At 33.8% G+C, this 17,918-nt stretch overlaps 2 protein-coding genes and 1 pseudogene across 4 annotated transcripts; 1 reads left to right on the forward strand and 2 right to left on the reverse strand.

Moving 5' to 3' along the window:
* Window positions 1-275: 275 nt before the first annotated feature.
* On the reverse strand, window positions 276-4,112 carry LOC110622234 (probable protein S-acyltransferase 6). Of its 3 annotated transcripts, none has more exons than XM_021766679.2 (5): window positions 3,344-4,112; window positions 2,629-2,805; window positions 1,797-2,093; window positions 1,107-1,340; window positions 276-1,018 (listed from the first exon to the last, which is right to left on the reverse strand). In XM_021766679.2, the coding sequence occupies exons 1-5, from the start codon at window positions 3,485-3,487 to the stop codon at window positions 578-580; spliced, it is 1,293 nt and encodes a 430-aa protein (XP_021622371.1). In that variant the 5' UTR covers window positions 3,488-4,112; the 3' UTR covers window positions 276-577. The 3 variants fall into 3 exon arrangements, with proteins under 3 accessions (XP_021622371.1, XP_021622370.1, XP_021622372.1); XM_021766678.2 differs by having other exon boundaries at window positions 2,623-2,805; window positions 3,344-4,071; XM_021766680.2 differs by lacking the exon at window positions 2,629-2,805.
* A 2,567-nt stretch (window positions 4,113-6,679) lies between these two features.
* LOC110623345 lies at window positions 6,680-12,791 on the reverse strand (annotated as a pseudogene).
* A 2,249-nt stretch (window positions 12,792-15,040) lies between these two features.
* Window positions 15,041-17,564, forward strand: LOC110621894. The gene is made up of 2 exons (XM_021766176.2): window positions 15,041-15,402; window positions 16,982-17,564. Exons 1-2 carry the CDS (start codon window positions 15,101-15,103, stop codon window positions 17,469-17,471), a joined length of 792 nt encoding a protein of 263 aa, XP_021621868.1. The 5' UTR covers window positions 15,041-15,100; the 3' UTR covers window positions 17,472-17,564.
* The last annotated feature ends 354 nt before the right edge of the window (window positions 17,565-17,918 follow it).

Genomic DNA, 17,918 nt, shown 5'->3' on the forward strand with positions numbered 1-17,918 from the left:
AGCAAAATAAATTTATAAAAAAAATATTTTTTTGAAACAAATAAAAAAATATTTTATAAAAAAATATTTTATAAAATAAAATTATATTATTTTATATAATAATAATGAAAAAAATTTTAATACTGGAGCAAACTATTAGTTTTATAAATTACAAAAAGAAGCGGTTTTAAAATTTCACCAAAATGGTAAGCTGCTCTCTCAATTTCATATCTTTTATCGGCAACGAAATTGTTAAGATTTTAGAGGCTAATGAAACTACCTGAATATTGCTAAAATTATGGAATGAACTGACTAATATTGACAACCGACTAAAATTTTCCAGAAAATTCAATACGTAATAGCACAGCATTCCCAAATTAACACCGAAGACAGTTTGATTTACAATATCTAGTCCTTCACACCATATCAAGCACGAGCATTCCTTTTGCTCTTGAAGCGTATAACATCCTTTTCATCCTTCTAGTTGAATGGCATGCGGATGGGCTAGTTCCAATCAGCCCAGTTATAGAATGTAATATGGTATTGGTCTTTGGGATGTGAATGCTTTCCTCCCACAATTTACACGGTACAATCAACTTCAATGATCTCGAGAAATTTTCTGTCTATCTCTCAAACCATGATCCATTTCAACGTCAGCAGCCAAAATATGTATGTCAGGTATTATCTCCCAGTTGGCTTTCTGATCCCGATTTGTGTGTCTTGGTTGGGTCCCACACCTCTCCAATCCACCAACGCTGTCAATATGGCTCTGTATTTCTTCAAAATCCTCATCCGCAACAGCTTGCCGTTTTCCCGCTTCTACATCAAAGCTAGTTTTAGGCACCTCAGGGCTCAAGGAATGTCCCAATGACATTGAAGTGGCATATACTGAATATGGCTCTGCCTTGATCTTTTCCCTGAAATTGTTCTTTGATTTGGGAATCTTTGTTAAAAATACCTCTATAATATTGCGTAAAAAACCAAGGTTATAAGGATTCGTCTTCCCATCATACCGATACCGGAAATTCTCATACGTTGTCTGGAAAAAAAAAAAAAAGGCTTACAATAATGATGAGGAACCACATTTTGAACAACAAAGAGCATGAAGATAAAGAGAAAATCCCAACCTGATTGGTGCATATCAAATACAGATGAAATGCAGTGAGGCCTCCAACAAACCAAGCACATACGAATGTATATAATATTAGAATTCCTGAAAAGGGGGACTTCAAAAGAGCCCTCCAGTGATTACAGTCATATGCTTCCATTATTTTCCTGACATTCACCCAGCAAAATGTAAAAACATAGAGGCAGAGCATGGTTGTAGAGGACACAAACATGAAGAAGAATCTGTAATTTCTCTGTCAATAAAAAATTCAACCCATTAAACCAATGAAGGGAAAAAAGTTATATTGTTTTACAGCATGAACCATCAAAACAAGATCCCAAAAAAATTCTGAAAGGTCAAAAAATATGCAGTTTGCCTACAAAACGTAAGGACATCGATCACAACATGGGCTTTCTAAAATAAAAACAATTGAGAAAGTTCCCCAAAATGCCTGCTCATCTATACAGGTGAACCAAGAATGGAGTTGGGCAGCAGAGAAGTGAGAAAGTGCCTCTAAAATTAATCAAAATTTCGAGCTTTGCTCCCTCTTTGTTACCCCCAAAAAAGTTTCAGGACCTAAAGAAAGAAAATGTATGTGACAGTATATTATTTATAAAGCATTAAACCAAACAAGGATGCAAGATGAATAAAAAAGGTTCATGATCTACTCGAGAAATGAACAAAAAAGCACTTTCAAGCTGGAGCTTACCTTCCCAATACACTGCCCCACCCATGGGCAATGATGATCAAAACGCTCGACACAGTTGTTACATATAGAGCAATGAGAGCATCTTGGTGGGCGATAGAGCATGCATGTTTGACAGTATTTGACTTTGACTACTATCCCATTAACCAAAACATCTTTCATGGGTGGTAAACTAGAACCACCACCGTGAATTGCTGGCCAATCTGTAGAAATAGTTGAGCCATCTTCATCTGGAGGATGAAGATTACGAGGAATAATACCGGGATCTTGAGAGGATGTAATGAACAGAAGAAACATTACCTGAATCAGTTGCCCAAAAAAAAAAAATCTTAGCAATTTGATAAAGAAAGTAGCGGGACTTAAGGATGTAAATGAAAGGACGGCCAGCATAAAGGTCTATGCAATAGTTTGGCTTGGGAGATTCTCACTAATTACTATCATAAAATTTGATGCATGGTTAGTTATCCATCATTTTCCAATATACAAATTAAAGACTACTATCAAATGAAAAACAAGACTTCTTCATCTGTCTTAACTATAACTAGTGGATTTTTTCCCATGCAGCATTAAACTAGAAGCCATAGGAACCTAACAGCAATATGATTTCGAACCCCAACTGACAATTAAAATTTCCTGGGCAAGAATTAACAATAAAAATTCAATTATCATCATTTTCAGGAAATGAATCAGGATGAATCTTAATGTCGTTTCTTTTCATATTTTGTCTCATATTACTTTTATCAATTTCTTTCAGGCTACATCCAATAGAAATTGGAGTCTAAAAAATTTTTCAAGTACTACATGTTTACAAAAACTGTATGTTACTCACATATACCGTGAAGATGGCACATATAACGTCAATAAGATTGCCAAGATGGTGGTGGAATTCATTTATGAGCTCATGTGAAACAAAAGTGCAGAACAAGATTACTGGAGTCGCAATCATGAAAACCGTAAGGAATAGCGACCTCACGTCTGGACCGAATATAACTCTACCCCCAAGGCAGAATATCTGCAGAAGAATGAGGTGATTAAGCCAGCTGCATGGTTTGCAAGTGTAATCACATATGAACTACATGCTTAATGGTCCTAAATAGAAAATAGAAGTGCAGGGTAGAACTGCATGAAATTGAGAGGACATATTGCTCCATAAACGGTATTAAACATAAAGGTGATGTGCGACCATTATTAGACTAACATCCACTAATGTAGTCTAATTATATGCTTATTAATTCTTACTGAATAAATATGAAGTACAACCAGAGAGTCTAAGATATATGGTCAAGGAATCCCATATGCTCTAACTGATCGGTGATCCCAGAACCAACATAAGAGTTTTCGGATGCTAATAGGTTTCTTACAGCGGAAAAAGAAGTTTCATCTTTGCATAGGAAATACTTTGTAGATTAAGTTGGCCAAGAGCCTGAATGGGGGAAAAAAAATTAAAGATAGAAGCCGAAAGGCGAAGATGAACAGAAGAAGACAAACATACATGAGAATGGGGGGAAAGAAATAAAATAAAATAAAATCAGAGACAGGGCAGAGCATACATTGTTGCCCCTCCAAGCTTGGTAAACTCGAAGGCCAGGGCCATTGTTATGGATGATTTGGCGATCGGAACCGGAAAGATGACGATGTGCCGGCGGCATTGGAGCAGCGTACATTTTCCCCCTCATTCTGTCAGCACTCCCCATGATTTGGTTGCTTTTTTGTTCGATTTTCACCAGATCTCCTTTTATGATTGTCTTCCACTCCCCAACGTACTTATTTTGGCAAAATATACAAGCAAATAGATAGAGCTGATGAAGCGATTTGCAAATTGTCAAATTTGGAGAGAAACAGAATTCTCAGGAAATGAGCACCAGCGCAACAAAAAAGCAAGTTGGTGATTTTGGAAGAGAGAGGGTTAGGAAATCGGAAACTCTGAACCCCAACCAGGGTTCAGGAAAGGGAAAGTTAGAGATAAAGAAGCAGAGGAAGAGGGTAATGAGAGGGTCCGTGGCGATTTCAGTTGGAAAGCAGGGAAAGTCGGATCGCCGATTTTGGCGACAAAAGTGTAAGTAATCCAGCTCTATTTGTTTCTTAAAAAAATAAAGCATTAATACTCATTTGACTGTCTATTCATAGAGGTCTTAAAGCAAATTCATCTTTTGCCATTGCCCTTAAAGAAGCTCCATCTTCACTCTTTCCCCTCCATCAACGCCTTGCTGCTATTACCTGTCTCCTCTTTCTTTTTTTTTTCTTTTATTCAAATTATACTTTCGGCTCTTTTTTAATTAATTATAGACCCTTCTTGACTATTTAAGACATTATCATAATCATAATTTCTAATTAATCTAAATTTCCTGAATAAAATAAATTACTTTATAACTATAAATATATAAAAATATAGTTTGAACAGATTTGAAGGCCGCAACAAATCTGTCTTTCTGCTTCCAACAACCTGCCTGGAGAAGTAAGTTAACATGGAGTATTTATACAAAAACATGTTCTAAAAATACACAATACTTTCAACGTTTTTTTTTTATGGTATAAAATAACAGTAAACATAAAGTACGTGTTGGGGTTGTAAAACAAGAGAGCAAACAACGTGGGCCGAGCAACTGAGCACGCCACTGCTCCAGCAAAAAGTGAGTCAAAAGTAATTCTATGACAGCGATGCATCTGCAGCTCCCAACGTGTCTCTGGAGAATCTTTGGCCACCCAATTGACACGTTTTATCTTTTGCTTTCTCTGTCCTGGGCTCTGGGCCTGGCCCCCTTCCTATTCGTTCATCCCTGGTCGTCGTTTTCTTCCACTCTTCAAGATTTTATCAATCTCTTTTATCTTATAAATTATTCACATTTTCATTATTTTGTTGACAAATTCTAGTCCCATTATGTATATTTACAAATGTTCTGAAAATTATGTATATTGTTTTGCAATTTTATATTTTATATTTTATATATGAACCATCATTGAATTTTATTAACATTAATACTTTCGTTCATCAATTTTAAAAAAAAAAAAAACTTAAATTAAACATCCTCTTTCATTAGGAAATTTGATTTTTTTAAAGTATTAACAGTTAAATGAAAAAAGAATGAGAATATTAAATAATCAGAACTTATAAACGTGATATAATCTCGAAGCTGTTTGCAATTCATAGAAAATAGAAGAAAACTATTTTTCTATCTTTATAAATTATAATAACTTATTTTAAAATAAATATGGTATCATTTCTTAAACAAAGCACAGGTTTCATCAAGTTTATCGATGAACGAAGAGACTACACGAGTAGGACAACTTAGTTATGGTGGAGGCCTCTTCCGCAATGAACACAAGGAGTAGCTGGGAGGCTTCAATGTGCATGTACATTAAGTGAAAAAACCAGTGCAAATTTTATGCTTTTCAATGAAATTTAATTAGTAGCTATTACTATGCGATATAACAATAAGTTAATATTAAAATTTTTCCCTTTCGTCTACGGGGCCAACTCACTCCCCCACGTCAGAATAAATACTCCTAATTAGGAAACTCTCCAAGCGCCAAGTTACCAATTGGAATGAGTAGTGTGAGACGATAAAATGTCTTTTTTTTAATAAAAAGATTAATTTTATAAAAATACATAATATTTTAATTGAGTAATTTTGAGATAAAATTAAAATAATAAATTTTTAAAAAATTCAGAATCTAATAGATTTTGTCTCTAAATTTTTTCTCAAAAAGTAATTGAATATTAATATGGTGAAGTTGGACAGTGAAAAGAATACTGAGAGAAGTAGCTTGTTATGTGATTAATACATTATCTTTTTTTTTTTTTTTGGATAGAAATCCAAATTTAAACACAACCTATTAAGAAGTTAGAGATTGGAGAATAATAGGATACACAATTCTCCTCCTGTACCATAAAAGCCTGCAAATTAAAGCCTTGGTTTTAAAATCATTATCATTCTTCTGCTTTGAGAATAAAAAAGGATGGTTAATGTCTGGTAAATTTCACTTCTATATTGGGATTTGAACGGTGCATATATACAAGTTGAGCAGCAACCTGAGATAGACAATGGCCAATGGACTAGCAAGAGCAAACAGACGATGATACTGTTCTCTTTGGCCAAAGTGTTCTTCACCTCAGATATTCTGCTTGCCCCTTGCAGGGCTACAGATTAGAGACTAGCTGAGCAACCTGCTAGGCATTTTGTCAGGGTCATAGAGTTTTCAGGGACCAAAACTGTAATTTTTCAACATTGGAATTTCTAGAAAGCAATATTGGGATAAAATAGTAGAAATTAGTAGGAAGATAATGGCCAAGACAATTTGTTGTAATTTCTTTTCATGTATTTATTTTAGGGGGGTGTCATATGAGACATGTTGATGTTTCCTCCTGCCACAAGCCTAGTTGTTCCTAAGGCTCTATAGGTAGGGGGGAGTGACTAGTTGGCCACCAGCTAGGGCTGGGCCCAGTTGGCTACCGTAGGCCTACGGAGATCCAAGTTGTGCCTTCACTCTTTGTAGACCGTCCTCCTATCTACAAGGGAGGTGAGAATTATTGTAATGATTGCGTCGATGATAATGTATAATTACTATTTTGCCCCTATAATAAAATAAGTAGCATGTTCATGAATTCTCATGTTCAATTCTTATCTTTTAGGCCTACTGTGAGGCTTCTGATGGAATGCTGCCTGTAGGCTTCGTTGTCCATTTATATAAACTTGACTAACCAGGGTAGTCATGTTCACAGGATATCGAGTGATTCTTAAGGCTGACTTGGCTTGAAGGTGTTTAAGTCAAGTGCCGCACGGTTCTAGGTAATTGCTGAAATCTGAAACCGTGACACATTTCCATGCATTGTGTTCAACATCCAATGCAAGTTAAAAGTCACGGTTCATCACAGCAATATCATGAGCTTAGATGCCTATAGGACATAGATATAAAAAATCCATCACCAAAATATCCTTTCACGAACAAGTTCCATCCTTGAAATGATGGAAGCAACTTATGATTTTTGGTAACACGAACGTTGCCCCTTTCCGTGTACTGATGAGACCAAAACAAAGTGCCAACATTTCACTATGCTCAATTTGATTGCAATTCCGCTCTTCTTCAGGATCTTTGAGACTAAAAACAGGAGGCCGATGTTTTTCAATTTCAATTCTCTTCATTAAATACCATATCTCCTCGTATATTTTCTCTTATCGCGGATGGGATATATCTCATGTCCCCAATGTGTGAACTTTATTACGGAAATTTTTTTTAAACTTCAAAACCACGTCTTTAATTCTTTCTCCTAATTCTGGCCAAAAGAAAGAAAAAAAATTCTTTCTCCTAATTTGCCAACCTTTTTCTCATTTCTCATTACCAATTTGACAATAAACACATTGTTTTCAGCATTAAGAGGTTCCAACTAACAAAGTTGCTCAGTGACCGGCTTACCTATTTCTGCTTCTGGTGGATTTGGCACCCACCTGGCAGTGTTCTTAGTACCTCTCCATGCCCTCCAATCTGTTGCTCTTCAGTAAAGGCCCTTGCCTCATCAAAAAGAGCGGCACGAGCTAAAAGAGAACCATCAAAACATAGTGTGTGGAATTCGGTTCCTTAATATAATTAAAGTAACATTTTCCTTCCTCAAACAAGTATGCAGTAACACAACAATGGAGGACAGCTTCAAATGTAAATTGATCAATCTCTATGCACGAGTCCTTCTCCAGCTTGTGGAACAATTCTACTCCAAGTTCACCTTGTCCATGTAAGCTAATTAAACTTTAATATCATAATAGTCCAAGAAATAACATCCCTCTTCTTCATCCAAGCGAAAATATTTGCAACATAGTCTATGAATCCTGATTTAATGTACATGTCCATAGCCGCATTTTTGGACCATATATATGATTAAGTTCAATACTGTCCTTTTTCCATGCTTATGAGCTGCTGGCCTTGCACACGTAGGAGGGAGTCTGATTTTATTCTAACAAATGAAGAAACAGAAAAATAAAATTGTTCACACAAAGAAAAAAAATTTTCAAACGAAGAAAGTAAAAATATTAAAGAAAAAATAAATACTTTTTATTCCTTTTGCAGTAAAAATATAAGATCGTTTATCTTGATTGAATTGTCATAAATTACAAATCGTTTAAATGTGCTATATCTAACGATGTCCACACAGAATGATAACTGAAAAACCATAAAACGGTTATAAGAGTTTAAGAAGATAAGAGATTTTAAGTGTTACCTCTCTGCTTTTTCTATAAATTTTGGAGGTTCTCAAAAGTTGTCTTAAAAATCCTTTTATACTAAAATTTTACAGTTTCAACATAATAATAATATTTATTTATTTATTTAATTAACTAAATAAATAAATTACAACTATGGTCTAAAACTTAATAAACTGGCCATATAAATTTTAGACAATTTTAACTAAATATCTACTTAATTAGTCAAAATCGTAATTCTTTCAAATTACAAGTTTATCCTAATGTCAATTTATATGCAATCAAGTCCTCCATGATTTAACTTCTCGTTTTATTTTCTCATGCAATTCTTTATGTGTTACTCATTAAATTTTAAATATATTAGAACAAATATAATTAACTGATTAGTTATATTTGTTGCCAATAACATTATTGTCTAGCAATATGTCAAAACTACCCAAATATTTGAAATATCAAAAGTGATTTGACTTAACCCATGGTTTTTCGGTGTAATTAATATCTTTTCATCATAAATGTTCTAATTTAACATTTAATACATGGAACATGTCTACAATATTAAATCATATTAGATCTCATCTATTAGCCATTGATCGTTTGAATGAAATTTCAAATCTTATTTGCTAATTTTATTCCACCTTGCATAAGAATTTCATGATCAATGCTAGATTTCATGATCAATACTAATAGAAAATAAATGAGATATTTCCTAATTTAATTTAAGGTGACAAATCCCATCTCAATTGCATAAACACTTTCATATAATTATTAATATATCCAATTTATCTCTATTTGTTACTCATAAATTAAGTAACGTGTAAAATAAATCAAAATACAAAAATTTCTATATAAGATTATTTATTGATTTCAAGTCAAAAGATCACTTATACAACTATCACTTAAATAATCCATAAACACATTATTTTTCATATGAATTTCTCAGATGAGTCAGTTTAGTGCACTTATTTAAAAATTAGCACCTATATTTTAGTTCTAGATATCTCATATATGTCAATCTATGAGATCTATTATTTCTGGAAAGAACCTATTCAATGGCTCTAATCATTATTTAATCATAACAAAAATATCAATGTAACATCCTCAAACCCATAGGTAGAGTAGTGCCATCGTTAGGCTATTTCATTCCTAGAGTAAGGGGCATTAGGGGAGGTGCTAGCTTAACTCTACTCTGCTAATAACTGAATCATAGAAAACTTAATAAAAGAAACGGACATATCCAGAAATAAAGCAGACAGTGTGATTAGCGAGTCGGGAACGAGTCACTTTCAGGAGGTGCTTAGGGTTTCCCGACGTGCTTGCTTGAGGTGCTTGTTTATATCCGTCATGCTTGCTTAAGTGAAAAGGGCTTCTAAAGGCTATATGTATAGTTTAGTAGGTCAATCTATGATTATTGAAAGTTTAAAAACTAAATTGAAACAGTGGAAAGAGTTTAGTAGGTCAAAGTATAAATATGGAAAGTTAAAACATAAAAATTTAGATTTACTTTCCATGTGTCACCTAACTAAGGAAAGGAGAAATGATAAAGCAAATTGAAAAAGAAATTTTCATCTTCTCCATCACACAATTGCCGTAGCTCACACCATAGAAGACCAAAGCTTTATTTTGTCTTCCTTCCACCAAAGCCAAGCCAAAACCTTACCAAAACAACTTCTTCCTTTAACCAAAATTCATCCTAAGATTAAGAGCTAAAGGAACAGCCATATAGTGAAAGACTTGAAGAAGAAAAGTTTAGGGTTCCATATGCACCAAGCTTGAAAATCAAAGGTGAGCTTAGAAATGAGTAGGAAATAGCATCATCTCATTTCTTCATGCATGAATTTGAATTATAAAGCTTTAATTTACAATTTATTCAATCCTTCCCTAAGATATAAATTGGCATAGGTGAAGGAACATCAAAGGGAAAGGAGATAGCTAGAGATTAGAAGAGGAAAAGAAAAGAAGAATTCAAGAAAGGTTTGGTGATTGTATGAACTTCTGTTTTTCCTTTGATTTTCTTATGAATATGTAACATTAGGGATTGGTTTTGTTTGCTGGAAATGCTCTTTTGATTGTCTGAATATGTAATATGAATGTTGAAATGATGATTGGAAGGCTTAAAGCACATAAATCCAACATGGGAACCAAAAACATAAAACTGGCAGAATTGGTGTCAACAGGACAGTTTGTGTTGGAAACCTCATAACTTATTGTGTAGTCATTGAAATTAAGCCTAACATATACCAAATGAAAGCTAAGACATAAATACACAACGTTCATGAAGAAAAGTGAGTCTAATTGTGTCCATAAGATACTTAAAAATGTGATACAATCTCAGGCAGAAACAAAGCTAAATGTAAATATTGACCTAAAAGGGATTGACATGCTAGAAAGTGAGTCTAATTGTGTCCATAAGATACTTAAAAATGTGATACAATCTCAGGCAGAAACAAAGCTAAATGTAAATATTGACCTAAAAGGGATTGACATGCTAGCTTTGTGGCCAAATTATGCACATGCTAGCTTGACATGCCTGCTTTATACACGTGCTAGCTTAATAGACTAAAACTTTACACACATGTTCTTGATGAAATAGTAATATGTTTGTGGCTGAATAAGATGCTCATAAGTGAATATGGTCTATGACACACATATGAATGCTCTTAAGGACTCTTTTTATCGATATGCGTGCTTATGAATATCTAGTTCGACATCTTTGCTTGTTTCAACATGTTAAGCATCTAAATGAATAATTTTGATACCAATAAATATTTAACATGTACATATGCATTCTTGGCCCTAGTAAACCTCAGTAGGAGTCATAAATAGTATAAGGGTATGGCATGCCATATACAGTTTAGCAGTACTGCGCCCTAATGGGATACATGATATGATATTTTCGACACATTACGTGTCATACAGTTTTTCGGCTTTTTAGCCATACAGGCACAGCATTCGGCCCCCAGGCCATACAGTTTGGCACTTTGTGCTATATAGATACAGTTTTCCCTTATCTAGCTAGTTGATCCTACGAAGAGTTTATAGGGGCTAAGATTTAATTATATGACTTGTTAATGCTTTGCTAGCATGCATACAAGATGGTTACCAAAATATGAATGATCTTACTGCTATAAAATTTAATGACCTGATTTGTCCACTGACACATAAAATATTTATGTGCTTTTATATCAAATGATTTCATTATATATGTCATGATTATTCCTAGTATACTTGAATGAATATATATATGTTGTTATTCACCCACTGGGCATAAGCTCAGCGCATTGGATTTTCCATGCGCAGGTAATAAATAGAGGAAGCAACAGTTAGGAGGTCTGGTTCTGCATCAGCACAGAGACATCATCATAACCAGTTGTTCACAAGATTTGTTCAGAGGTTGTTTATGTTTGGCATGTACATTAATAGTCTACCAAGAGTCTGTAAATGAGTATTGTAAATAGTATGAATATAACCAAATGTGTTTACTATTTTAAGTTATTATATTCTATTTGTGGTTTTAATAGTGTGAAATGAGTAAATATTGAAATTTTATGACTAGTTTTCACAGGGATAATTGCTAATAAACAGGGGAGACTTTTGCGGTTTCTCCATTTAAAATTATTTTGTGAATCAACATGCATTTAAACAAACTAAGGAACAATTTATAATGTCAAAGCTATCTTAAGTCCACATATGTAATTGCATATAGTATAGTATGTGGCATCCTTTACTAAGTTATTTTATAGACGGGTAAGGGGTGTTACAATCAACCAAAAACATTTGAAAACATTACTTAATTGGAATGAAAATCTTACAACTATAACCACATCATAATTTTCTTTGCATAGTATAGTCTCATGAATTTTTTTTATTTAAAGTTTAATTAAATAAACACTAAAAATAAATGATAATCTTTATATAATATATTTAAATAATTAAAATATATAAAAAATAATATTTAATTACAACCAATAGTTGTGGGATATTGATCAACAATGGAGTCCATCATCTAATGAAACATATCAATAGTCAAATCCTACATATTTTGCAATAAGTAGAGCCTAGCTAACAAGATACAAGGAACACTTTTCATAGGAGATTTATCAAACAACCATTTTACAGCGTCAATGCTATTAGGATCCCAAACATTTCGATTAAAGAAGTAACAACATATTGGTCCGGGGAGAAGCCAAGCTTAAGAGTCTGGCAATGGACCTATTTGCCAAGACAAAGGTTGCTGCAAGGGCGAAAAGCAGTTAAAACACGAGAAAAAGTGCAATTGTCAACACGAGCACCTTGGAGCAACATGTAAAGATAAATTGAAAGTGCATCGATCGGATCCCTACTGATCAAGTGGTTGCTGATAAGATTGTTCCAAGTAAATGTATCAAGAGAGGTATTTCATCGAACACTTGATGGGTGAAAGAAAAATCCCCAAATTTTAACCTCCATCCTCTTATCAATCAATTTTTGTGATGGGTGATCTTTATGGATATGACCACTTTTGATGTGGTGAAATTATCTATTTAATTTAATTGATTTTTATATATTTAATTTTAAAATTTTTAATTTTATTCTATTATTTGATGTTTTTACTTAATTTTTAGTGTTTTTATAGATTAAAACTAAGTCAAAAGTAAAAATTTTGAAGAAAAATATGAAAAAGTTTGAAGAAATTTTTTATGAAAGAAACAAAAATATGAGGCAGCCCTGTATTGTCCAAGCTATCCTATATTTTATCTCCATAGCCTATATTTTTCTATGGATGAAATTTTGAACCCAAAATACATAATAGAAAATACGGTGATCTATCCATATATCACTCATTTTATGCATAACTCTCCATGTTTTTGCCAAAAGTCTTAATTCTCTATGTTTTTCCCTAGATTATGAATTAGAAGTCGATATAAATTGTCCACTTTTAAATAGCGATAAATAGTGGAATTTATATATTGAATATTTATATTTTTAATCCATATAATTTTATTAAAAAAAGTCTTATTTATTGAAAAAGTTTTATTTATATATTAAATATTTATATTTTTAATTCATATAATTTTAAATATACATATTATTTAATATATTGAATATTTATATATTGAATATTTATTTTAAATATTCATATATTGAATATTTATATTTTTAATCATACTGTGAGTCCATTGATGGTTAGATCTCCCTGTAAGAATTGTCGGCACAATCTTCCAATTAATCACAACCATGAGTCGATAACTTAATTGTTTGCGTCATATAGCTCTAAATGGTTAATAAGATAATGATATAACTCTTTCACGAATAAGAGAAACTCCAAGATAGAAACCTAAATTATTGATCACAAAAATCCAAGTTGCTTACTCAGGATATGTAAACGGGTAGGGTACCCGTGAAAATTAAACTACCCGAACCCGATTTATATTAGTAATATTCGAATCCGTTTCGAACCCGATTAAAAATTAATTTAAACTATCCGAATCCGTCCCAAATCCGATTATTATTATCCGAATAAAACCCGAATCCGTTTAATTTTATATATTTTAATTAATAATTTATATAAAAAATATTTTTCATTAATAATTTTTATTTAAAAAATTTAATATTTTTAAAGAATATTTAAATTTAAATTTTTAAATATAAATATATAAAAAAAATTTATAAATATTATTGTAAAATATATTTTTTATATTAAATTAATTATTTATATAAACGGGTTCGGGTAGTGGGTATCCTGTACATAAAACCCGAATCCGATCCGAACCTGCAACGGGTATTATTTTTAAAACCCGAACCCATCCCAAACCCGATTATAACCATCCAAATCCGTTCTATTAAGGTTCGGTCGGATCGGGTACCCGAAAATACCCGATCCGTTGCCATCCCTAGATCATCCTACTTTGATTAGAAACATTTCTTGAAAAATAAACTTTAGTCTTCATAGTGCTAATCTTCAGACTCAAACAAGCATAAAAATCCTCTATCACCCCCTTCACTACTTCTACTTAAGAAATAGATATCTTAACAAATAAAATCAAGTCATCTTCAAAGAATAAGTGAGACAATAAAGGTCTTGTTTTAGTCAACTTAAATGGTAGCCACAAATATGCAGCAATAGCTTTTTGAATGCTATGAGCTAGGTGCTCCATACATGATGCAAATAAATAGGGTAGCAAATGAACTTTTTGTTGCATGTTTCTTTTCGGATAAAATTCCATGGTTATTTTTTATTTCACAGATCTGTATAGAACAAAAAGTCAAACAATACATGTTATTATTAATCATAACTATTGGCAAACATGTTTCAAATAATGTTTCATAAAGAAAACCTTAGCAGACCCTATCATAAACCTTCTTTCGGTCAACTTTAATTACCATGTAATTATTATTATTTTTTTTTTAAAATGGGGTTGGGGGAGTCGAACCTTAGACCTTTCAAAGTTACAGGATGCACTTTCCACCAGGCTAAGTCTTGGAGTGCACCATATAATTGTTTTTACCTTTTATTTTTCTTTATTGAGTGAATAACTTCTTGAAGGATAATAATATTTTTTATAATATGTCTTCCTATAATAAAATTGGTTTACGTTGGCGCCATCAAATATAGAATAATGTCTTTTAATCTATTAAGGAGAATTTTAGTTACCGTTTTATAAATTATTGAAAAAAACTAATGAATAGGTCCTCCTTGCAGGATTCAACACATCATCCCCAACTATATTTCAGTATTTTTTAAAAAGCCCTAACATACAAATCATCTCAACTCGGGGCTTTCCAATGCTTCATTTGGAAAATTGCATCCTTAATTTCTTTCATACTAATATAATACAAAAGAGCTGCCTTTCTTCCAGAACTGATAAGACGAAAACATAAAAATAAATTTAACAGCTTTTATGTGAAGATTAATGAAACTAATGTGGAAAATAATGGTATAGTTTACAGGTATGGGCCGTACAAAAACAACCTACGAACTTGAAGGCCCATTATGGGCATTAACAGGCCGAGAAAACAGAGAGGCCTCTCAGAGTTCCTTGCAGTGGTTGGTTAAAATTGCAAAACAGTAAAAATTCGCTTCCAGTATTAAGGTTGACGAGTAGCGTGATCTGAGGCTGAGAGTGAGTGCCAGCGAGAACGATGCAGAAATGGTGGAAGTTAGCAGTAGTAGTGGGGATCGTTGGGATATTCAGGGAATTGAGCAAACAATTGGGATGGGATAAAGACGCTGCTCTCCAGGTGTTTGCTGAATGGTCCGATCGGTTGGGAGTGTGGGCGATGCCTGTTTATGTTGGGATTCACACTGTTAGCCTCGCACTATGTTTGCCCTACTCTGTTTTCTTCGAGGCTGGCGCTTCTTTACTCTTCGGATTCTTTCCTGCTGTTCTCTGCGTGTTTTCCGCCAAAGTCTTCGGGGCTTCCCTCTCCTTCTGGATCGGCAGGTCTTTTTTTCCCCTTATATATCCCTTCCTTCCTTGTTCTGTATTTCTAACTTAAGTTATTCTTTATTATTGCAAGTTAGAATCTATGTAACCAGTCCTGCTGTTTCTGGTTTGTCTATAGGCACCATTTTTATCAATCTCATATTTAAATGTTATCTGAAGAATTCAAACTGACTTATTGTCAGGAACATTGTGTTGACTAATCGATATTTATGCTTTTGAATCATTTCTTATTCTTTCTTTTCTTTTTTTCCTTTCTTTTGGAGGGCCGCTGGGGAGGTCCCCGAGTTTCTTTTTCCTTAGTTTTACGGTCATGTCAACAGTTAGAAATGCATGGGAGATTATGGTACTTTCTCTATTTGAGATTGATTGTTACCCCTTGATGTGGGTGATCTATGATTTATCTGAGAATTCTAGAAAGAGTTTGATGTGAAATTTTGATGATATGTTTCAGTTGATGGAGTACAAATGTAAATTAGAATGGTGGATAGATGTGCTAGGTCTGAATGTCTAATTTAAACTAGAATTTCAAAATTTAGCCTGCAGAATTATGCATTTTATCCTATTGAAGGAGTAGGAAGACAAGGGAAAAGGATATACCATGATTGGAAGAAGCAATTGTTGATTGCGAAATATTGACCTCTTTGCTCTCTTGGATCGTGCAGCATGTGGTGGCTAAGGCAACTCTTTTATTGTTAAAAATTAATCATAATGCATACCACTATGTTATCTCCACTCAGTCATAAAAGCTACCCAACTAATGCACTCGAATGTGACTCTGAGATGGAACTCAAATGTTGTGTTCCACCACTAGCTCCATTAACACTTGTAATTCATTCCAAGTCAGTTACTCAGTCACAGGTTCTTTGCCTCTATGATTACTAACTTGCATATGTCATTGAAGAAGCGCTAGTGACAGTGGTAAAAATCTTGAATATTTATTAAAAGTAACAAGATTTTTTTTAGGAAAGTTCTTTCGGTGTATGCTTCTTATAAAATTTGGTCCATTTAGTGGATTGGAGAGCATGTTTTCCCACCCCTCCCCTTTTTATGGTACTGGAGTGGGTTTTTGGTTAAAGGTCTTGCCAATCTTATTGTTCTCTGGTTTTATTTAGCTCTTCTACAATTCATTAGAAAGTTTGTTTTGTTGTTAATAGTGGAAGTAATTTATCATTTTGTAGGATTTAGGTTAGTATATTCAGATCTTTTTCATACAAATCCCGAGGAGAACCCAGATCATCCCTTTTGCTTGACATTTGGTCATATGGTTAAATTGGGATGATCAAGTTCAAGGATAAACATCTGGTCTGGGCTGGAGTTAGCAGGTCATTTTATGGTACTTCTGAAATTAATAGAGGAGAAGTGGGTGTCAGGATTTGAAGTAAGCACTTGACTGCTCGTCTACTAGCCTAATGGCTGGCAGGCACTGGTCAGTGTAGAAATTGTATATCTACCTTCTGCAATTTTTGAAGTCCGATGGAAATACTTCCCTTAGGATTTTATATTTTGTGTGTTAGTAGTGGTTTTGTTAGTCCAACGAATCTACTTTACTGTGCTTTGACATTGTGGATTTGTTTAGGTTAGTTTTCAGGAGTTCAAGTTCAGCCATGGAATGGGCACAGAGAAATAAAATTTTCCATCTCCTTTCTAGAGGAGTTGAACGCGATGGTTGGAGATTTGTCCTGCTTGCCCGCTTCTCTCCAATGCCCTCTTATGTAATCAACTATGCACTAGCTGCTACAAAAGTTGGGTTCCTGGTGGATTTCCTGCTCCCCACAGTCATTGGCTGTTTGCCAATGATCTTACAGAACACATCCATAGGCAGCCTTGCTGGTGCTGCCGTTGCTTCTACATCTGGGTCTCAGAAATCTCAGGTGTGGTCTTACATATTTCCCATACTTGGTATTGTATCCAGCGTCCTTATTTCCTTGAGAATAAGAAAGTACTCCAATGATATCACAACAGTAGCATCCTCTCCTAGCAATCATGCTAGTGACTGTAATGATGTTGATTCATCTCAAACACTTTCTGGTAGAACAGGTGGTGACAGACCAAAGAAGAGTCGTTAGAGAAGATGCAACTAGTGGAATATTTCCATGGATATTTTTGCTAATTCTCCTCTTATAAATACATATGATTTCTAATCCACTGTGTTTTCTTTACTCACGTATTTTATTTTAGAGTATCTTTTGGCTGAATGTTTTGGCTTTAAGTTTAATAATCTTTTCTCCCCTTTCTGCCCCTTGATGCACTGAGAGGTGCTGTTAAATGTGCTCTAAGCTTATAGATTTTCTATTATGGCCTTCGTCACCTGCTTATGTAGCACATATTACCATGTTTTAATGCATAGCATGTCTGTTTCTGCCTACAATCCTTTTGTTCGGATTTACTTGAAGAAGAGAGTCAGATGGTTATCTTGACACTATTTTATGTTGCCGTGAAAGGCATCCAGTTTGCTGTAAACTTTTATTCTGGCCTAGTTTGCTGCAGATTCTAAGTGCGTTTTATAACGTTAA

This window comes from Manihot esculenta, chromosome 9 (assembly GCF_001659605.2).
Source record: "Manihot esculenta cultivar AM560-2 chromosome 9, M.esculenta_v8, whole genome shotgun sequence".
Lineage (NCBI taxonomy): Eukaryota > Viridiplantae > Streptophyta > Magnoliopsida > Malpighiales > Euphorbiaceae > Manihot > Manihot esculenta.

Excerpts from the sequence above, each read along its gene's own strand:
- LOC110622234 (XM_021766678.2), bottom strand. The coding sequence starts at position 3,487 with ATGGGGAGTGCTGACAGAATGAGGGGGAAAATGTACGCTGCTCCAATG. Across the intron at positions 2,806-3,343 it reads AAGCTTGGAGGGGCAACAAT|ATATTCTGCCTTGGGGGTAG; the intron begins GTATGCTCTGCC and ends ATTCTTCTGCAG. Across the intron at positions 1,341-1,796 it reads TGGGGCAGTGTATTGGGAAG|AGAAATTACAGATTCTTCTT; the intron begins GTAAGCTCCAGC and ends TTTTATTGACAG.
- LOC110621894 (XM_021766176.2), top strand. The coding sequence starts at position 15,101 with ATGCAGAAATGGTGGAAGTTAGCAGTAGTAGTGGGGATCGTTGGGATA. Across the intron at positions 15,403-16,981 it reads CTCTCCTTCTGGATCGGCAG|GTTAGTTTTCAGGAGTTCAA; the intron begins GTCTTTTTTTCC and ends GGATTTGTTTAG.